The sequence below is a fragment of the Eptesicus fuscus genome, chromosome 4 (assembly GCF_027574615.1).
Source record: "Eptesicus fuscus isolate TK198812 chromosome 4, DD_ASM_mEF_20220401, whole genome shotgun sequence".
NCBI classification, from domain to species: domain Eukaryota; kingdom Metazoa; phylum Chordata; class Mammalia; order Chiroptera; family Vespertilionidae; genus Eptesicus; species Eptesicus fuscus.
The window spans coordinates 2,749,887-2,769,646 of NC_072476.1; the positions used below are offsets into that span (position 1 = coordinate 2,749,887).

A 19,760-nucleotide genomic window follows, 5' to 3' on the forward strand; every position below is an offset into this window, starting at 1 on the left:
GTGAATTTAAGTAGCTTCAGAGCTTGTCATATAGAGTAGTAAAAACAAACTCATCTTCAAGGGTAAGCAGTCTTGATAACTGTTTAAATGGCAAATTAACACAAATCAGTCAACAATTGGAAAGATTTGGGTTGTCCAGTTCAGGTTACAGGATTTGTAAAAAGATTAGGTAGTCTTTGAAACTTCTGTGCCTATTTGCTTGTTTGTATGGATTTATAACTACCCAAGAGTTCATTCGATATTTAGCGAGTTTAGGATAACTATGAAATTGGCCCACCAACTGTGCAAGCAGTTATGGAACATTACAGCTGGTAAATAGTCATATTTGTCAGGGGAAATACATTATTTTTGGCTCTTTATTGAGAAAAATGGATTATCTTTTTAAGCTCATAATGGATTAATAGTATTGGGTTGTATCATTGTACTTAATGGGCTTACTGTTATTTATCAGGCCTTGTTAGAGGAATCACATTGCTATTATTCAGGATTCTCTTTGTGTCTAGTCCTAGACTGAGGTTTTGTCTGTCCCCTCAGTACCAGGACAGATACTAGTAACATTTCTAGTCTTCGGATGAATGAATAGAGGCTCAGAGATTAAGTGAGTTGTCTGAGCTCATACAAAAATGGCAGACCCAGCCCTGGCCAGTGTTGGTTGGTTGTCGTCCTGTGGTTGCCAATTTGGATTCCCACTCAGGGGCTCGATCCCCGGGAGGGGGCATGTAGGAGGCAGCAGGCGATCAATGTTTTGCTCTCACATAGATGTTTCTCTCTCCTTCCCTCTCACTTTCCCTTCTCTCCCTCAAAATCAATTAAAAAAAAAAATGGCAGAGCCCGTCTATTCCCCCTTCTCTGGTTCACTAACTCTAAATGCAAATGGAAAACACTTATTATGGAAGATTAAGTTTCAGACACAGTTAAAATTCTTGAATTTTGTTCTGAAAAGTATGTTCCTGGAAATCTGATTCTTAGCATGTGATTATGTTGTCTTCTTATTGATCACAGTGTGGCCTTGAGTAACTGCATAATCTTTCTCAAGCACATTTTGCCCTGTCTGTGAGAATGTCTTATGATCTGGTAAAGCACACTCAATATTTTAATGGTGTGTATATAGACCACAGGAAGAAAAGGCAGCATAATCTGGTCTCTAGAGGGTTAAATGTTGCTGCTTATTCTGCCACTGATTTGTTTGGTGGTTTTGAGTTAAATGAGTTAAAGCCTTGCTTCATGTGACTGCTCTCTGACCTGAGGACCAGGTCCACAGTGCTGGGTATGGCTTCTGTGCTGCGTCCCAGGGCAGGAGAGGCCAGCAGAGTTTCCCTGACCTCAGAGTCCAGAGGGTACAGTTGTGTGTTTTCATTTTCTTCTTCCTTTTTTTTCAGTGGTACGTGTGCAACAGAGAGAAATTATGCGAATCACTCCAGGATGTGTTTGTTCAGAGTTACCTCGACCAAGGAACACAGATCTTCTTAAACAACAGCATTGAGAAATCGGGCTGGCTGTTTATCCAACTGTATCACTCCTTTGTGTCATCTGTTTTTAGTCTGTTTATGTCTAGAACATCTATCAATGGGTAAGTGAATCTTGGAGGTTTTTTCTTTACCCTTGTGTTAAAAAAAGAAAAAGAAAAGGGGAGGAGATCTTGTTTAGGACGTTGACCACCTCGGCAGTGAGTCAAAATCCTTGGCACTAGGTCCAGTGTCTCAGCCTTGTTTTTCAAGTTCACCACAACCTGATAGACAGCCTCATTATCTTCGGAGAGGTTCGACTTGGTACATGTTTCTCCTCTGGGAAGTACCGAGAGCAGTGCTTCCCAACTCTGAGGTGCGCAGGACTCACCTGGGATCTGGTTCAAATGCAAAACCGGAGTCAGCAGGTCTTGGGTGGGGCCTGAGAGTCTGCATTTCTAATGGGTGATGCTGCTGCTGATGAAGGGGTGTAGCACGATGCTTGACCCCAAGCCCTTGTCATAGACGGGCTGAGGAGTCAGATCTTGGCCTTAAGCACATGTGCCAGGAGCAAGTTCCTGGGGGCATCTGATCTACCCCAACCCATGGGTGATGGCTTCTTCCAAGTGAAGGTCTGTATCTGTTCTTGGTAATGTCTAGGCTCAGCAGACTTCTGTAAACTTACTATGGAAGTCTCTATTCCTAGAGTGGCTCTCTCATTGAAATTTATGGAAAAAGCTTAGGAATGTTTTTTACCCTCTCTTGGCCACGTTTTTAAACAACACAACGCCCAAGAACCCAGAACGCCAAGGAGAAAAGCCTGTGGGACCATTTAAAGCTACTGGTTTTTTATGGTTGTTTTTCCCCACTGAAGGTTGGAGCAAGCTTCTACTGAATGTCTGCATCCCCAGTCTATCATCTGGTCCTTAAATATGTTTTTAGGCACCTTGAGTCATTTCTGAAGATTTCTTACTTGGTTTTCTTCATCGCTTATGTGAAATTGGCTGAAGTTTGCTTCAGCAAACAGTTGTTATTTTTGTATTGGTAGTTGAATTTCTACAATGTGGTCTGACATTTTGTTTCTAAGATTGGCTGCATTGAATTTCTGTTCTATTCCATTTATCTTTTCATTGAAAAGCAGACAAGTCACTATAGCAATGATTTTTAACCTTTTCGGGGTCCTGTACCTCTTTGAAAGCTATAAAAGGTAGGAATCCTCTTTTCATAGTCCTTACATTCAACATTTTGCATGTGATTTGGGGTAATTTCAAACTCTGAGCTGCTTCCCCCTCCCTCTACCCTATGGGACTCTGCTTAAAATTCCCTGCATGTGGAACTTCTCGGTTTGGTTAAAGTGAGAGAGTGCAGTTAATAAATCCTTTTTGACTTCCCTTATTTATAGCTCTTAGCCTTCTTTTTAACCCTCATCCCCTCCCTACTCAAAACAAAAACCACTCTTGCCCTGTGTCCTTATTCTCAGCTGAAAGCTTACTTTTAGTCCCTTGGTACTTCCATCCATTATAGTGCTAGATTGTTACCATGAGTGGATCTCTCAGAAACAATTGCTATGGCACCTTCTTGAATTAAGAAGATGAGATGCTTATCAACCTTCCTTTGTGATGGAAGGGGAAGACCAGGTAAGGAGAGACTTGGTGGCTGTGTTGGCATTGATTTTATAAGGAAGATACTTATAAGGAGGCTCACCTCCTCTTCAGATTCTGGAGTCTGGAAGGAACTTCGATTGTGACCAGAGAACCTAGGATGCTTATTCAACACTTCAAAAAAAAAAAAAATCACATAGACATCACTAACTTTGGCGATTAAAGGCAAAATAGAGAGCCAGCCCTCTCCATGACACGTACTAGTATTTGCTGGAAACGTGGGTTGAGCTGCGTCAGTGTCTCGACATTTTAAGGGGGATAATTCTTCATTGTGTGGGACTGTCCCACACATTGCAGGAAGTCTGACTTTTCTGGTCTTGTCTACCCCCTTCTCCCAATGACCCTTGGAGGGCAAAGTTTGTCTTGGTTGAGAAACACTGGGCTCAATGAATTTTGATTTCTTTTTCACAGTTTTAATTTTTTGTGGAGCCTCAGTTGGTGATCTTTGGAAGTAGGGCAGTGCTTCTCTCTCTGGTGCCTTTTTTTAGAGGTAGACCAGTGAGATGACCTCCTGAGCTCTGACCTCAGGTGACCTCTATCTCTAGAATTTTATGATTATTCTGTTAAGGTTTGCTGCATCCCTGGCCAGGGAAGCATGTTGTTTTATAACTGGAAACATTTAAGCCAAAGAACTATTTTGCAATTGACTGTTGGTCCTTTGCAAGTCAGCACTAACACTGGCCACATGCAGCCCAGCCCTGCTGCCGCTACCTCAGCAACCTCTGTGCTCTGACAGGCTCCCGAGTGAGACTTTGTGTAGCTATTTCAGGAAGTCCGTTCCTTTTCTCAGGTTTGCTTTTTGCAGCCTGTTTTCCCACTAGAACATATGAACAATTGACAATTAAAAACAACTTGTCTTAGATAAAATTAAGTGTAGAAAAATGGTGGCACAGTAAGTGGATGATACACAGACATACTCCCAGGTCCAAACTGGAATTACAACTCAAATAAGAAAGAAAACATCCTGAATAATCAACTGAAGACTAGCTGGAGAGAACCCTGATAACCAAGGTGGGCATGTGGCGACCACATGGAGATGGGTAGGAAGGGCGGAGGCCGAGAGGGCTGGGCAGGCTCCCACAGGCAGCAGCTGAAGTTTTGGAAAGGTACCTCAGCTGTGGGGGGTTTGCCACTGAGAGCTCTAGGATCTAATCCCCAAGCTGGGCCCCCCAGCAGAGAGCTCCAGAACTGAGAAAGGTGCCCACATAACATCTGACTGTGAAAAGTAGCAGGGTTGCTATCTTCCAGGGAAAGGTGGCTGGAAATGCAGGCACCCTCTTAAAGGGCCAAAGCACAAAATTCTGTGTGCAAACACTCACTTTGTGCTCTGGCAGAGGGAGGGCAGACTGGACTGTAGCTATGTGAGCAAAAGCCAAGGTTGGGGGCTTTGGGATTAGAAGGCAGACCACCCTGGTTTCCTGGGCTGAGCCATTCCCTCATGCTGTGGAGGTTATCTTTCTCGCGCAGACATTGGCTATTCAGGCGGTTTTGTCTCGGGGGGCGGGGGGGGGGGTAGACAGTTGACCTACCCTATTGGAAAATGCCTTGCCCCATGGTGTGGAGTTTCTGAGGCCCATTAAGATATTGAGAATAATAATTAGCCTCCAGGCAGAAGCAATTGTCCCACCCTGTTGGAAAAACTCTTGCCACATGTGTGGACAATTGCCTGAGGGCTACTCAAGACTGAATCCAATCAGTCTGCAGGCAGAGGCAATCTCTGGAGGATTTGAGTCTTTGTCTGATCTAATTAGTTAGAAACAACGTTTGACACTGTCCAGCACTAAAGATTGAGAGACATAGCAGATCTGCCTAATACAGTGATGGCGAACCTATGACACGCGTGTCAGCACTGACACGCGTAGCCATTTCTGATGACATGCGGCCGCATGCCGAGGATGAAACATTTGCTGCTCCTGAGGATGAAACATTTGTGAAATAATGTTTTTTCTTCAAAGTGACACACTACCCGAGTTATGCTCAGTTTTTTGGTGAAGTTTGACACACCAAGCTCAAAAGGTTGCCCATCACTGGCCTAATACATAGTCACAAACCCAAACAGGCAGCCAAAATGAGGAGATAAAAACAACCCCCAAATGAGAGAACAAGAAAATTCTTCAGAAGAGATAAATGAAAATGGAGATAAGAAATTTATCTGATAAAGAGTTCAGATAATGATGGTAAAGATGCTCAACAGTATGAGAAAAGGTATCTATCCTACATAACATAAGAGTAATATGCAAATTAACCATCACTTCACTACACCCACAAGCCACGCCCACCAGCCCATCAGAGCGAGTATGCAAATAAACCCAACCATGATGGCTACAGCCACAGAGAGCAGGAGGGAGGCTTGGGTTTCCCAGGCAATGGAGGAAGCCAAGCTTTCTGCCTGCCCTTGCCGGCCTAGGCCTCCACTCAAGGCTACAAAGTTTCAATTATAGAAGGTAAACAAATCCAAACAGAAATGGCGGCAGCCACGGAGCTGGAAAGAGCGGGAGGCTAGGGTTGCCCCCGGCAATGGAAGAAGCAAAGCTTTCTGCACACCCTGGCCGGCCCAGGCTTACGCTTAAGGCTACAAAGTTTCAATTATAGAAGGATAATAAATTCCAACAGAAATGGCTGCCAGCCACAGAGCGAGCAGGAGGCTTGGCTCCTCTCCAGGCTACAAAGTTTCAATTGTAGAAGGTAAATAAATTCCAGATACCAGGGCCTCTGTTTGGGTCGCCAGGGGGCGTGGCTGGCCTGCAAACCACCACAGGCCCCTCACTCAGGCCGCCCTACGCCCCAAGGGAACCCCCACCTTGATCCAGGACACCCTTCAGGGCAAACCAGCTGCCCCCCACCTGTGCACCAGGCCTCTTATCCTATCTAATAAAAGAGTAATATGCAGATTGACCATCACTCCAACACACAATATGGCTGCCCCCATGTGGTCAAAGATCTTGCCCCTGTGTGAACACAAGTTGGCCACCACAAGATGGCCAGCAGGGGAGGGCAGTTGGGAGGCACCAGGCCTGCAAAGGGAGGGCAGTTGAGAGGGACCAGGCCTGCAAGGGAGGGCAGTTGGAGGCGATCAACCCTGCAGGGGAGGACAGTTATGGGTGACCAGGCTGACAGAGGAGGGAAGTTGGGAGCAAACTGGCTGGCAGGGGAGCAGTTAGGCATCAATCAGGCTGGCAGCAGAGTGGTTAGGGGGTGATCAGGCTGGCAGGCAGAAGTGGTTAGGGGCAATCAGGAAGGCAGGCAAGCGAGCAGTTGGGAGCCAGCAGTCCTGGATTGTGAGAGGGATCCCAGATTGGAGAGGGTACAGGTTGGGCTGAGGGACACCCCCCTCCGTGCACGAATTTTGTGCACCGGGCCTCTAGTATATATATAAAATAGAGGAATATGCAAATTATCTGGGATACCATCACATCACGACTATTCACAGGGTGGGTGGGGCTGTGGGGCTGCGGGGCCTCGGGGGAAGACTCCAGGTCTAGCATGATTTCATCCTGCCAGGCAGACTCCCCCGAGACCCCGCAGCTGAATCCCGATGCCGACCTGGGGTTTACTAAACTTTACTGGAGTTGCTCCCTTACACCCCCACCCCCTGCCCCAGGACCACCCTGCCCGCAGCAGGGCGCCCTGGCAGCCTCCTGACAGGTGGGCGGCTGGGGAAAGCAGAGTAGGGCAGGGGCTGCAGGGAGCCACGGAGGGCGGGGAGGCTAGAGCTAAGTTCCTGGGGGTCTGAGGAGAGTGCCTGACAGGAGCCCGGACTGCAAAGAAGGAAGAGGAAGCGGTCATGGGGAGCTCTTCCAACCCCCCTGCACAGACACCCTACCCTGGGCCCCGCACCCCCGGGGGGGACGGGGAGGCTGAACAGACAGGGAGAAGACCCAGCCTCAGCGGTAGCCACAGCCTGCACCTCCGACTCCTGATCTCTTCCCGGCTCACCCCCTGCCAGGGGCTCCCACGACAGTAACACGCCAGTGACGACTCGTCAGCACCCCTGAAGCACCCGCCTCCTGCGGAATTGACTCAGCTCCCTCCCAGCTCCCACCCACCTCCTGCGGAGTCAGCGCGCTCCTCCCTTGGGTGCTGACAGCTTGCTCCTGCCTTCCGTAGAAGCAGCACGCTCCCTCCCACCAGCTCCTGTGCATGATATCGCCTGCTGGGCCACAAATAGTAACTATAAAAACGGAAATAAAGAATGACATAGCACAAATAAAGAACACATTGGAAGGATACACAGCAGATTAGGGGAAGCTGAGGATAGGATCAGTGAATTAGAAGACAGAGTAGAAAAACAACATGTCTTAGAAGAAGAAATAAAAGGCATTCAAATAGGGAAGGAAGAAGTAAAACTCTCATTATTCTCAATGACATGATATTGTACATAGAAAACCCTAAAGACTCCATAAAAAAACTACTGGATTGAATATATGAATCCAGAAATGTAGCAGGATACAAAACACCCCAAAATCCATAGCATTTTTATATACCAATAATGAACTCTCAGAAAGAGAAACTAAGAAAATAATCCCCTTTACCTTTGCAACAACAACAAAAAATTACGATACTTAGGAATAAACTTAACCAAGGAGGTAAAAGACCTGTACTCTGAAAACTATAAGACGTTCAAAAAAGAGATAGAGGAAGATACAAGTGGTAGAATCAACATCATTAAAATCTACAGATGCAATTCAATCCCCATTAAAATACCAAAGGCATATTTCACAGACCTACAACAAACACTCCAAAAATTTATATGGAACCCCAAAAGACCCTGAATAGCTGCAGCAATCTTGAGAAAAGAGAACAAAGTTGCAGGAATCACAATATCAGATATCAAGTTATACTACAAAGCCTCTGCTCAAAACAGCCTGGTACTGGCACAAGAACAGCTAGACAGATCAATGGAACAGAACAGAGAACCCAGAAATCAATCCAAGCCCCTATGCTCTATTAATATTTGACAAAGGAGGCAAGAGCACAATGATGCAGAGACGGTCTCTTCACTAAATGGTGTTGGGAAAATTGGAAAGGTCTATGCAAAAAAATGAAACTAGACCACCAACTTACACCATACACAAAAATAAACTCAAAATGGATAAAAGACTTAAATGTAAGATATGAGACCATAAAAGTCGTAGAAGAAACCATAGGCACCAAAATAATCTCAGACATCTCTCGTAGCAATATGTTTACCGATACATACACCTCCTGGGACAGTGATGGGCAACCTTTTGAGCTTGGTGTGTCAAACTTCGCCAAAAAACTGGGCATAACTCGGGTAGTGTGTCACTTTGAGGAAAAAACATTATTTCGCAAATGTTTCAGTCATCAGAAATGGCTACGCGTGTCAGTGCTGACACGCGTGTCATAGGTTCGCCATCACTGTCCTAGGACAATAGAAACTAAGGAGAAAAATAAACAGATGGGACTACATTAAAATAAAAAGCTTCTGCACAGCAAAAGAAACCATCAACAAAGTAACAAGAGAGCCTACTGCACGGGAGAACGTATTTGCCAATGTTATCTCTGATAAGGAGTTAATCTCCCAAATATATAGGGAACTCATACCACTGAACAAAAGGAAGATAATCCAATTAAAATGGGCCAAGGACCTAAACAGACACTTCTCCAAAGTGGAATACAGAAGGCCAAGAGACATGAAAACATGCTCCAAGTCACTGGTCATCCCAGAGATGCAAATCAAAACTACAATGAGGTACCACCTCACACCTGTCAGAATGGCCACCATCAACAAATCAACAAACTATGTGTTTGCGAGGTTGTGGATAAAAGGGAACCCTCGTGCACTGCTGGTGGGAATGCAGACTGGTGCAGCCATTATGGAAAACAGTATGGAGTTTCCTCAAAAAATTAAAAGTGGAACTGCCATTTGATCCAGTAATCCCACTTCCGGAAATATTCCTTAAGAAACCTGAAACACTCAGAATATATGCACCCTTATGTTCATAGAAGCATAATTTACAATAGCTAAGATTTGGAAACAGCCTAAGTGCCCATCAGCAGATGAGTGGATAAAAAACTGTGGTACATCTACACAATGGAATGCTACACAGCAATAAAAGAAAAAGAACTCTTACCATTTGCAACAGCATGGATGGACCTGGAGAGCATCATGCTAAGCAAAATAAGCCAGTCAGAGAAAGATAAGTATCACATCATCTCATATGTGGAATCTAATGAACCAAATAAGCTGATGAACAAAAATAAACCCAGAGACATAGAAGCATGTGCAGACGATTGACAAGAGGGAAGGCAGGGGAGGGTGGGTGCGAAGAGATTAACCAGTGAACTTGCATGCACATATGCATAACCTGTGGACACAGACAATGGGATAGTGATGGTTTGGGGGCAGACAGGATCGGCCTTGGAGAGGTTTATGGGGGAAAAAGAGGGACCTGTGTAATACTTTCAATAATAAAGATTAAGAAAAAAGACAGACAGAAAATAGTAGAAACAACTTGTCTTGCCCTGGCTGGTGGCTCATTTGGTTGGAGTATTGTCCCATACACCAAAAGGTTCTATTCCCGCACAGGGCACATTCCTAATTTGTGGGTTTGATTCCCTGGTCCGGTCATGTACAGGAGGCAACTGATCAGTGTTTCTCTTTTACATCTCTTTCTTTCACTCTCAAAATAAATGGGAAAATAAAATTAGAATTTAAATTTAAAAACGTGTCTTTCCAGAATACTGTTTTCTCTAGTGAGCAGTTTTTGTGAGCCGCGTTGTGTTTTCTCTCTGATCCCCCACCTCCTTTTTTAACATTTCTGTTAAAAAGTGGAGGTTTATTGGTCACACACTATTAGATTTGGTTAAACTCTCCTATGGCCTTAGGAAATGGGAGGGGGGTTTGTTATATCCACTCCACAGGTAATGTTCCCCCTGAAACTGGTCTTACCAGGAGCACCAAGTTGCCTGCATCTTTCCAGTCTCGGTATAACAAAGTATTGTGCCTCATGGTGTTTCCAGAAAGTGCCAGTGCAGGGCAGATTCCCTGCTGTCTCCTAGCCCAGGGCTTTCAGAGTGGGTCCCGGCCGAGGGGAAGTGGCTCCGGAGCTGTTGGCCGTACAGAAAGGCCCTGGGGCACCCAGATCGCACTCCACCTCTCCAGGTGGCTCCCGATCGCTGTGCACTGTCTGTGGGTTCCACTGCATGTAAGAAAGTGTGAGTCCCTGCTCTAGACCAGCCATGGTTTGAGAGCCAGAAAACCAGTTCTGATTGGAGTGTGTTATTTCCACGAGGCTTCCAGGAGGCTTGGCGTAAGCTGTGCCTTCTTTCCAGGGTTCTGTTGCACCTTAACGCCTCAGTCTGTTTTCCAAAGGCATTGCTATGATTTTGAGAGTTTCTTTAGGGTCCTTAGAAATAATAGGCCCCACCAATTGTATATAAATTGACACAAGTATGAATCTACTTTCTTAATGCAAATTAACTGATATTACAAGGACCACTCTTTTTCTCTTTTGTCTTAAAAATAAATCATACTACAACTGTTTTTTCTTACTATTTGTTTAGTTTCATAAAGGCTTCTTTTTCATATTTGGTGTTTTTGCTTTGTATTGTTGGCTAGTGTTATGGCCTGTTTCTGTTGGTCTGCCATCTTTTTAACCTGATAAACATGTTTTCTGTTACTCCTTCCTATTTTGATATAAATTTTTCACATTCATCTTTTCTTAGTCATTTTTCTCTTCCCTTCTCTTCCCCTCTCATTCTTTTCCCTTTCCATCTTTTTTTAAAAAAAGATATTTTTATTGATTTCAGAGAGGAAGCGAGAGGGAGAGATAGAAACATCAGTGATGAGAGAGAATCATTGATTGGCTGCCTCCTGCATGCCCCCTACTGGGGATCGAGCCTGCAACCCAGGCATGTGCCCTTGACCGGAATCGAACACAAGACCCTTCAGTCTGCAGGCGGACGCTCTATCCACTGAGCCAAACCAGCCACGGCCTCTCTTTCACCTTTTATTCCTCTCCTTGCCCCCCTCCTTTTGGGGTATTTGCAACCTCAAAGGCAAATGATGCTACCTGGAGGTATTTCCTTATTTTACAAACATTGCTCTTTAACCATGATATAAATCATATAAAATAGGATCTATATTTCAATCACATAATCATATAAACTAAACATTTTGTAAGTTCAAAGAGCTGTTGGTGTGAGTCCCACGGCCGCTCTGTGTGTGTGTGTGTATGGGCAGTGCTTACCTGTGTTAACTCTTCCACGTTGTCCTTTTTCCAGGTTGCTCGGAAGAGGCTCCATGTTTGTGTTCTCCCCAGATCAGTTTCAGAGGCTGCTGAGAATTAACCCCGACTGGAAAACCCATAGACTTCTCGACTTAGGTGCTGGGGATGGAGAAGTCACAAAAATCATGAGCCCGCATTTTGAAGAAATTTACGCCACTGAGCTGTCTGAAACGATGATATGGCAGCTTCAGAAGAAGAAATACAGGTATAACTTTTAGACATGATTTGGGCTACTTTTCTTGATTGTAGGTGTCTTCTTGACACATATTATTGAGCATATTATTTAATGATATGCATCAGAAACAATTTTCCATGATTAGGAACTAAAAAGAACAACTTTCCACATTACAGTGAAGTGGACTTGCGAGAGAAGTCCGCTTTCCTTGGCAGAGTTGGGACTACTGGGCGGAAGAGAGCAGGTGGGAGCCAGCCTGGAAAGAGATCAGATGTTCCCTGGTTAGAATCTGGCATTCTGAAATATTTTAATGAAAAAAAAATTTCATTGTAATAATCTGTAATATAGAATTTACTGTTCTGTTCATTCCTAAGTGTGTGGTTCAGTGGGGTTAAGCACATTCACATTGTTGTGTAACCATCAGAACCTTTTCATTTTCCCAAGCTGGCTTCATACCCATTCAACACTGAACTCCCACTCCTTCTCCCCAGCCCTTGGCAGCCACTGTTCTGCTTTCTGTCTCTACATATTTGACTACTCTAGGTCCTCAAATGAAAGGAATCTTACCGTATTTGTTCCTTTGTGACTGGCTTAGTTCACTTAAAATAGTACCTTCAGAGCTCATCCATGTGTAGCCGGTGTCAGAAACCTCTCCTTTTGCACCCCTGCATCTGCCAGTGGACACCTGGGCTGTTCCCACCTTTCGGCTGTTGTGAGTAATGCTGCTGTGAACCTGGGTGTCCCCGTACCGGTTAGAGCCTGCTTTCACTTCTTTTGTGTGTATGCCCAGTGGAATTGTTGGGTCATATGGTAGTTCTATGTTTAACTTTTTTGAGAAAGACATGTTTTTACTGATTTTTACAGAGAGGAAGGGAGAGGGGGGAGAGAGAGAGAGAGAGAAACATCCATGTAAGAGAGAAACATCGATCGGTTGCCTTCTACATGTGCCCCAGCCAACCTGGGATGGAGCCTGCAACCCTGGCATGTGCCCTGACTGGGAATCGAACGGTGACCTCCTGGTTCATCAGTCGACGCTCAACCACTGAGCCGCACTGGTTGCTGTTTAACTTTCTAAGGAATTTTTTCCCAGCAGCTACACCATTTTGCAGCAGTGTACATGAGTTTCAGTTTCTCTACATCTTCGCCAATACTTATTTTCTTTCTTTCCCTTCCTCTTCCTTCCTTCCCTCCCTCCCTCTCTCCCTCCCCCTCCCTCTCCCCCTCCCTCCCCCCTCCCTTCCTTCCCCCTTTCCCTTCCCCCACTTCCTCCCTTCCTTCTTTCCTTTCTTATAATAGCCTCCTAATGAATATGAAGTGTCAAATCTTGGTTTTAAGACCATCCATTGCTTGGGAGACTTAGGAAGAAGGCTCTTTGTTCAGTATGGCTTCTGTTGAATGGGAGAAAAGGGGGCTGAGTATAGAATGGGGAGATGGGAAGTGGGGGGCACCTAAGAGAAGCTGGGCTTCGCCTTAGAAGGGAGAAAGAATTACATACTCACTTTCCTATCCACCTAAGTTTCTGCTTATACAGTGTGTCAGCGTCGCTCCCAGAGCAGGACAAAGCGGCTCTTAGAATATTGGCAAAACACGGAGATGTTGAGCCTGGGGCAGAGGAGACCACGTGGGAAGGGGGTGGAGGGAAGGTTACTGCACACAGATCTCCAGTGGGCTTTTTCACGGAAGAAGGGAGCACGTGTGTGTATGATCCGGCACAACTGGGCCTTAGAAGCTGAATTAGAGATCAAGGAGATTGACCTTCCTCCCAGCTTCAGCATCCAAGTCCTTGTCATCCTCAGAGTTTAAAAAGTGGTCAGGGATGTCACAGGACTGATTCATAAGACCTCCCTTAGCTCCAGCTATCTGTCGCCGATAAATCCTCCTAGGTCTGTGTGGTGATAATTAAACCGTATTCCTTCAGTTAGAAATTAATTTACCGTTTCACATGTCTGACCTTTGTTATAACAGTAGCTTAAGTCATGCTGAAATTCCTAACCTGACTCTCCGCCCACTTAAAAAAAATCTGTGTTTTGAAAGTAAGTGTGGGAAGCAAAGTGAGTTTTCCCCAAGCAGCCCTCAAGATATGTTTAGAATTTTCTAGGTTATCTCTGCTATATCTGCTCAGCATCATGAAAGACTTGTTTACCAGACTCCTTTTTCTTAAATCCTCACCCGTGGCCATGTTCATTGATCTTTAGAGAAAGATTGAGAGAAAAACATTGATTGGTTGCCTCCCGCACATGCTCCAACAGGGGATTGGACCTATGTATGTGCCCTGACCGGGAGGTGAACCTGCAACCTTTGGTGTGTGGGACGACGCTCCAACCAACTGAGCCACCCGGCCAGGGCTGGGGATCCTTTTCCTGTCTGTTGTAACAGGCATCACCTACCACATTCTTTTTTTAAAAAAATATATTTTATTGATTTTTTACAGAGAGGAAGGGAGAGGGATAGAGAGTTAGAAGCATCGATGAGAGAGAAACATCGATCAGCTGCCTCCTGCACACCCCCCACTGGGGACGTGCCCACAACCAAGGTACAAGCCCTTGACTGGAATCGAACCCGGGACCCCTGAGTCCGCAGGCCGATGCTCTATCCACTGAGCCAAACCAGTCTTGGTGACCTACCACATTCTGATTGCTATAACCAAGCAGGAGGAGTGGAGAAGATATAAAATGCCGTGATGGTGTGGCTGAAAAAGACTCTTGCTATAAGACTCTTGCTATAAGATCGCCCCCTTTCTATGGATAAACATGGTAAAGCACTAGGAGTGTGCTTTGAGAAAAAGGGGGCAGAGGGGAGGGAGAGACTGAGGGTGGTGTGTGCACTGTGCTCTGTGTGAGCTCACGGCTTTAATGGGGTGTCCTGTGCTTTCTCTTCCGTAAAGGGATTTAGACGTGAAAATCTTAAAGTATGAAGTCGTATCTCTCTTCTGGGAACAGATATGCTCAATAGGTCATAGGTTGAAAATGGGAATTATCTGTACCACCCCCAGCCTTTCTTAAAATTAGGAGAGGGTGAAGACCTGGGTGGGGATAGTAACTGGGACGAAGGGATAAAGCGGGGAATGGGAGACATCTGTAATACTATCAACAATAAAAAACATTTTTTTAAATAGGAGGGACACTAGGAATAGAAGCCATAAATATGTATTTTATGATTAAATTCCAGTTTATGTAGAAAGTAGGACTCTTTCTTCATTAACTGATGTTCAAGGATTTGATGCTTTAGTTTTATAATCATTTTTATCATATTGTCATAATTATTAAATAATGATTAGCTCTTGAAAAGAAAATTTTATATGTTTTGAGATTTGGAAATAGGTGAAATGCTAAATTTAAGGAAATATGGTAGCTATTTTTCTCTTGCCCTGACCCTTTTATTTCTGCAAACATAGGTTATAAATGAAGATTTGAATTCACTTTGAATTAGAAGACAAAGTTAGAGCCTTTACTGGCATCGCAGTTATTTTTAAAGGTGTCTGTAAGGGAGTTTGTATCAATCCAGTTCTTTCTGATTTTTCCAGAGTGCTCGGTATAAATGAATGGCAGAATACAGGGTTCCAGTATGATGTCATCAGCTGCTTGAATTTGCTGGACCGCTGTGATCAGCCCCTGACTTTGTTAAAAGATATCAGAAGTGTCTTGGAGCCAACTAGAGGCAGGGTCATCCTTGCCCTGGTCTTGCCCTTCCATCCCTATGTGGAAAACGGTGAGTGTGGTCAGGCCGTGCTTCCCCAGCATAGGTGGTTATTGGTGTTTGTGATTCTGTTTCTTGGAATGGCCTGGAAAATACTTCCTTGATGAGTGTTCATCTCGATGTGGATTTTTTTGTTTTGTTTTGTAGTGAATCCTCACCCGAGAATATTTTTTCCATTGATTTTCAGAGAGAGTGGAAGGGGGGTGGGGAGAGAAACATCTATGGGAGAGAGATACAGTGATCGGTTGCCTCCTGCATGTGGCCCAGCTGGGGCCAAGGGTCGAACCTGCAACCCAAGTACGTGCCCTTGACTGGGAATCGAACCCATGACCCTTTGGTGCATGGGTTTGGTGATCTAACCACTTCGCTACCAGCCAGGGATTGATGTGTCTGTCATAGAACTCTAGTCCCTTTGCAGTGGTAATAATTAGTACTCAGTTGGGTCAGCCCACTCCACATGGGAAGCCTACTGTGGCCCATATTTTCTGCTTTTAAATGGAGCTTGCACCATATATTAGCTTATAAGCTGAGTCAAGCTATAAATGATGCCTTAAATCTTCCCATATATACTTGCAGAATGTTGTAGCTGTTTTGTATTTTAAATTTCTTGTCCCAGACTCTAAAAATGATAATTGCTGTCACCTGTTTTTCCCTTTTTGTGTTGCAGCTTGTATCATTTCTTTGTGTAACATTGGTTTTTCCATTGTTGGTCTGTTCTTCAGCACTACTGAAGGGAGAGTAGATGAGAAGTGGTTTGGTTCTGTTCGTTCAGATGCGCTCTGGCTAGTGGCAGCAGTTCACACTGACTCAGTTTCAGCTAGTGTGGTTTGCGTTTCAGGTCACGTTGAAAGTTATATGACTTGAAGACTCTCCTGCATTTTTGTAAGTTAATGTACAGTAATATAAAATTATCTATATATATAAAAGCCTAAGCGACTCTTACGACCAGTTGACCAAATGATCGGTTGACCAAACGACCTGTTGACCGGTCACTATGACACGCACTGACCACAAGGGGGAAGATGCTCAAGCAGAAGCTGCCCCCTGGTGGTCAGTGCGCTCCCACAGCCAACCTCCTGTGGCCGGCCAACCTCCCACGGTCCCTCCCCCTGGCTGTCTGACCCTGATCACTGGCCAGGCTGAGGGACCCCACCCATGCATGAATTCATGCACTGGGCCTCTAGTTTATTGTATAAGTAATACATGTTAATATTTTTAAATCTTTAGGTTATTTATTTATTTTTTACTGCCTAGCTCAGCCTGGGTTCAAAACCTCTAAGAGCTTGCAGACATTTTAAAGAAACCCATTATTTTGTAAGCATTGTGGTGAGTGGATGTCTGTGAAGATCTGTGGATCTGTGTTGCCGCTGACTAGCTCCTTAATTTCTTCTTGTCTTTATTTCCCCCCTCAGGTTTGACTCTGTATATTTAATGCTTGTCTTAACATTTACCAAACGGTTTTAGATTTGTGTTGATGATAGACAAAATGGAGGGTGGGAAAGAAAACAGACATATGTTCCCTCCCCCATGTCTATTTTTACATCCCTGTTGTTGAACTGTTTGTCATGGTAAAGAAAAGCTGCTGTAGGCATGAGTGCCCCTGTATCATACACGGGTGCTGTACAGTGAGTGTCCTCGGGGTGACTCTGTGCCACGCCTGTGACTGAGCCTCAGCCCGCCTCTGCGGCAGTCATGGTCATCAGGTGTAAGCCTGGCTTGCTGGGTCCTGTTGGGCAACCACTCGACAGAAACTTGAGTGCAACTTCCTGGCATAGGGGAGGTGGAAGCACAGGGGGAGAAATACCAGTTTGACCATGACTTTTATTTCCTTGTGCTTCCGACACTAAATATTGAGAGGAAGTCACGTTGGGCAAGAGGGCGGTTTCCAGTAAGGACTAACACAAGCTCCTTGATGGTGGCTACAAGGGATGCCCGCTGAATGCCAGGCGTCTGCGTGACACACAGCACCCGAGATGAGAAGCGTGGGTGCTGGGGTGCTGGAGGCGCTGTCAGTTTTGCAGACTGCTCCTCGCACTCTGGCATGGCTTCCTTTCTCTAGGCCACTGAGTACTAGATTCTGATTGATGCTCTCCAAGTGGCACTGAGGACTGGGAGGTGCGAGATGATCTTGCTCTGTGAGGTCATGGATACTGGGCTGCTTTGCATACCTGGCTCAATTTATCTTTTAACAAAAAGCCATTGTATATTAAGTTATTCCTTGTGTGTAATTTTTATTTGACTCAAAATTGAACCGCAGTGATTTTGTTACTTAGGTTAATTGGGAAAAAATGCAAAATTGTGTCTTTCTAAGTAGTAATATAAAGTTTTCTAATCGTGTGTGTGTGTGTGTGTGTGTGTGTGTGTGATATTTTAAATAGGAATTTTTCTTCTATCATATTTTTTATTTTTAAACTTTCCCCAGCTTCATTGAGGTATAGTTGATAAATAAAAATTGTATCTATTTCACAGACAACAGTGTGGTGCTGGCCAGAGGGAGGGTGGGTGGGGCCTGTGTGGAGGTGGGCAAAAATGGAGGGAAATGAGGATGTTTGTAATAGTGTCAACAATAAAAATAAAGTTTTAAAAAATTGTATATAAGGTACACAATGTGATGATTTAATATATGTATATTATATAAGTGATTATCCACCTCCTCATATAGTTACATTTTGTATGTGTGAATATGAACACTTAGGACCCACTCTCTTAGCATGTCTCATATAGTATACTATACAGTATTATTAACTACTAGAGGCCCAGTGCATGAATTTGTGCAGGGGTGGGGTTCGGCCAGCCTGCCCAGATGGGGGCCCAGACTCATCCCCGGGTGGTTGGTCAGCCAGCCCCGCCCCTGATAGGGGTGTTGGGGTTGATCGGGGGCTGGGCTGGCTTGGCGGAGGGCGGGGGGCGCCAATCAGGGCCCGGATCAGGCTGGTTGGCTGCTGTAGTGCGCGTCATAGCCACCGGTCATTCTGGTCTTTCGCCGTTCAGGTTGCTGGACTTTTATATATATAGACTAGCCGGCCCGGGGAGGGGCTGTGGGAGGTTGGCTGCCGTCCCCGTCCCCGATCGGGGTGGGGGAGCTGATTGGGGTTGGGGCCAGCCGGGGGGAGGGGCTGCGGGAAGTTGGCCAGCCATCTCTGCCCTCGATTGGGGCGCGGGGGGCCAATCAGGGGCTGGGCCAGTTTGGGGGGGAGGGGCTGCAGGAAGTTGGCTGGCTGACCCTGCCCCCGATCAGGCCGGTTGGCCAGCTGCAGTGCACTTCATAGTGATCGATCGTTCCAGTTGCTTGGCTTTTATATATATACATATAGACTAGAGGCCTGGTGCACGAAATTTGTGTATTGGGGGGTCCCCTCAGCCCAGCCTGCACCCTCTCCAATCTGGGACATCCTTCTCATAATCTGGGACTGCTGGCTCCTAACTGCTCACCTGCCTGCCTGCCTGATTGCCCCTAACGCCTCTGCCTGCCGGCCTGGTCGTCCCCAACTGCCCCCCCCACTGGCCTGGTTGCCCCCAACTACCCCTCTCTGCTGGCCTGTTCGCCCCTAACTGCCCCCCCTGCTGGCCTGGTCGCCCCTCACTGCTCCCCTGCTAGCCTGGTTGCCCCCAACTGCCCCCCGCCTGCCGGCCTGGTAGCCACTTACTGCCCGTCCCCCCCTGCTGGCCTGGTTGCCCCCAACTGCCCCCCCCCCCCGGCCTGGTCGCCCACAACTGCCCCCCTGCCAGCCTGGTTGCCCCATGCAGCCTGCTGTTCAGTCATTTGGTCGTCCCTCACTAACCCTCCTGCCAGCCTGGTCACCCACGCAGCCTGCTGTTCGGTCGTCTGTCTGGTTGTTTCGGTCGTGAGGCCCCTGGCTTTTTATATATTAGGATAGTCACTTGCTGTACACCAGATCTCCAAGACCTAGTCATCATCTGGCAGTTTGACTAGCATCTCCCCACTTTTCCCACACCCCTGCCCCTGCCAACTATTGTCCTCTCTGGTCTAGGAGTTTGGCTCGTTTAGTTCCCACACATGAGTGAGATCATACAGCATCTACCCACTTCACTGAGCACCAGTCCTCCAGGTTTGTTCCTGTAGTTGCAAGAGGCTCTTCCATTCTGTTTTAGAAGGAATAATACCGTGTATACGTAGGGAGTTGATATTTTTATCTTTATCTTACTGAATTCTCTTAGTGTTTCCAACAATTTTTTTAATAGATTCTCTTGTGTTTTGTTGATACACAGTTACAGCATCTGCAAATAATTTTGCTACTTTTCATTTTCAGACTTTTTGATTTTGGTCCAAGTGAATTGGTAGTTAATTCCAGAAAATGTTAATAAAAAACAGTGGACATTTTTGTCTTCATTTTGAGTTTAATGAAATGTTTCCACTTTAAATATGATACTATCTTTTGCCTTGAGGTTGATGTTGTTTGCCTTGAGCTACATATTTTAAAAATCCTATTTTATTAAGAGTTTAAAAAATCGGGAATCACTATTGAATATTTCACTGGTGTTTTCAACATCGATGGAGGTGTGGTTATGC

General features: G+C 45.5%; 1 protein-coding gene across 5 annotated transcripts in view; it reads left to right on the forward strand.

Annotated features, from left to right (window-relative positions):
* METTL9 (methyltransferase like 9) overlaps positions 1–19,760 on the forward strand; it is a 49,571-nt gene that overhangs the window by 15,495 nt on the left and 14,316 nt on the right. For 4 of the 5 annotated variants that reach the window (XM_028127383.2, XM_008152745.3, XM_008152746.3 and 1 more), the window contains exons 2-4: positions 1,380–1,570; positions 11,354–11,563; positions 15,057–15,241. In XM_028127383.2, the coding sequence (XP_027983184.2) occupies positions 1,380–1,570; positions 11,354–11,563; positions 15,057–15,241 (586 nt within the window). Of the gene's footprint in view, positions 1–1,379; positions 1,571–11,353; positions 11,564–15,056; positions 15,242–16,067; positions 16,112–19,760 lie in introns of those variants that run through there. The other variant, XM_054714418.1, reaches the window with a different exon arrangement.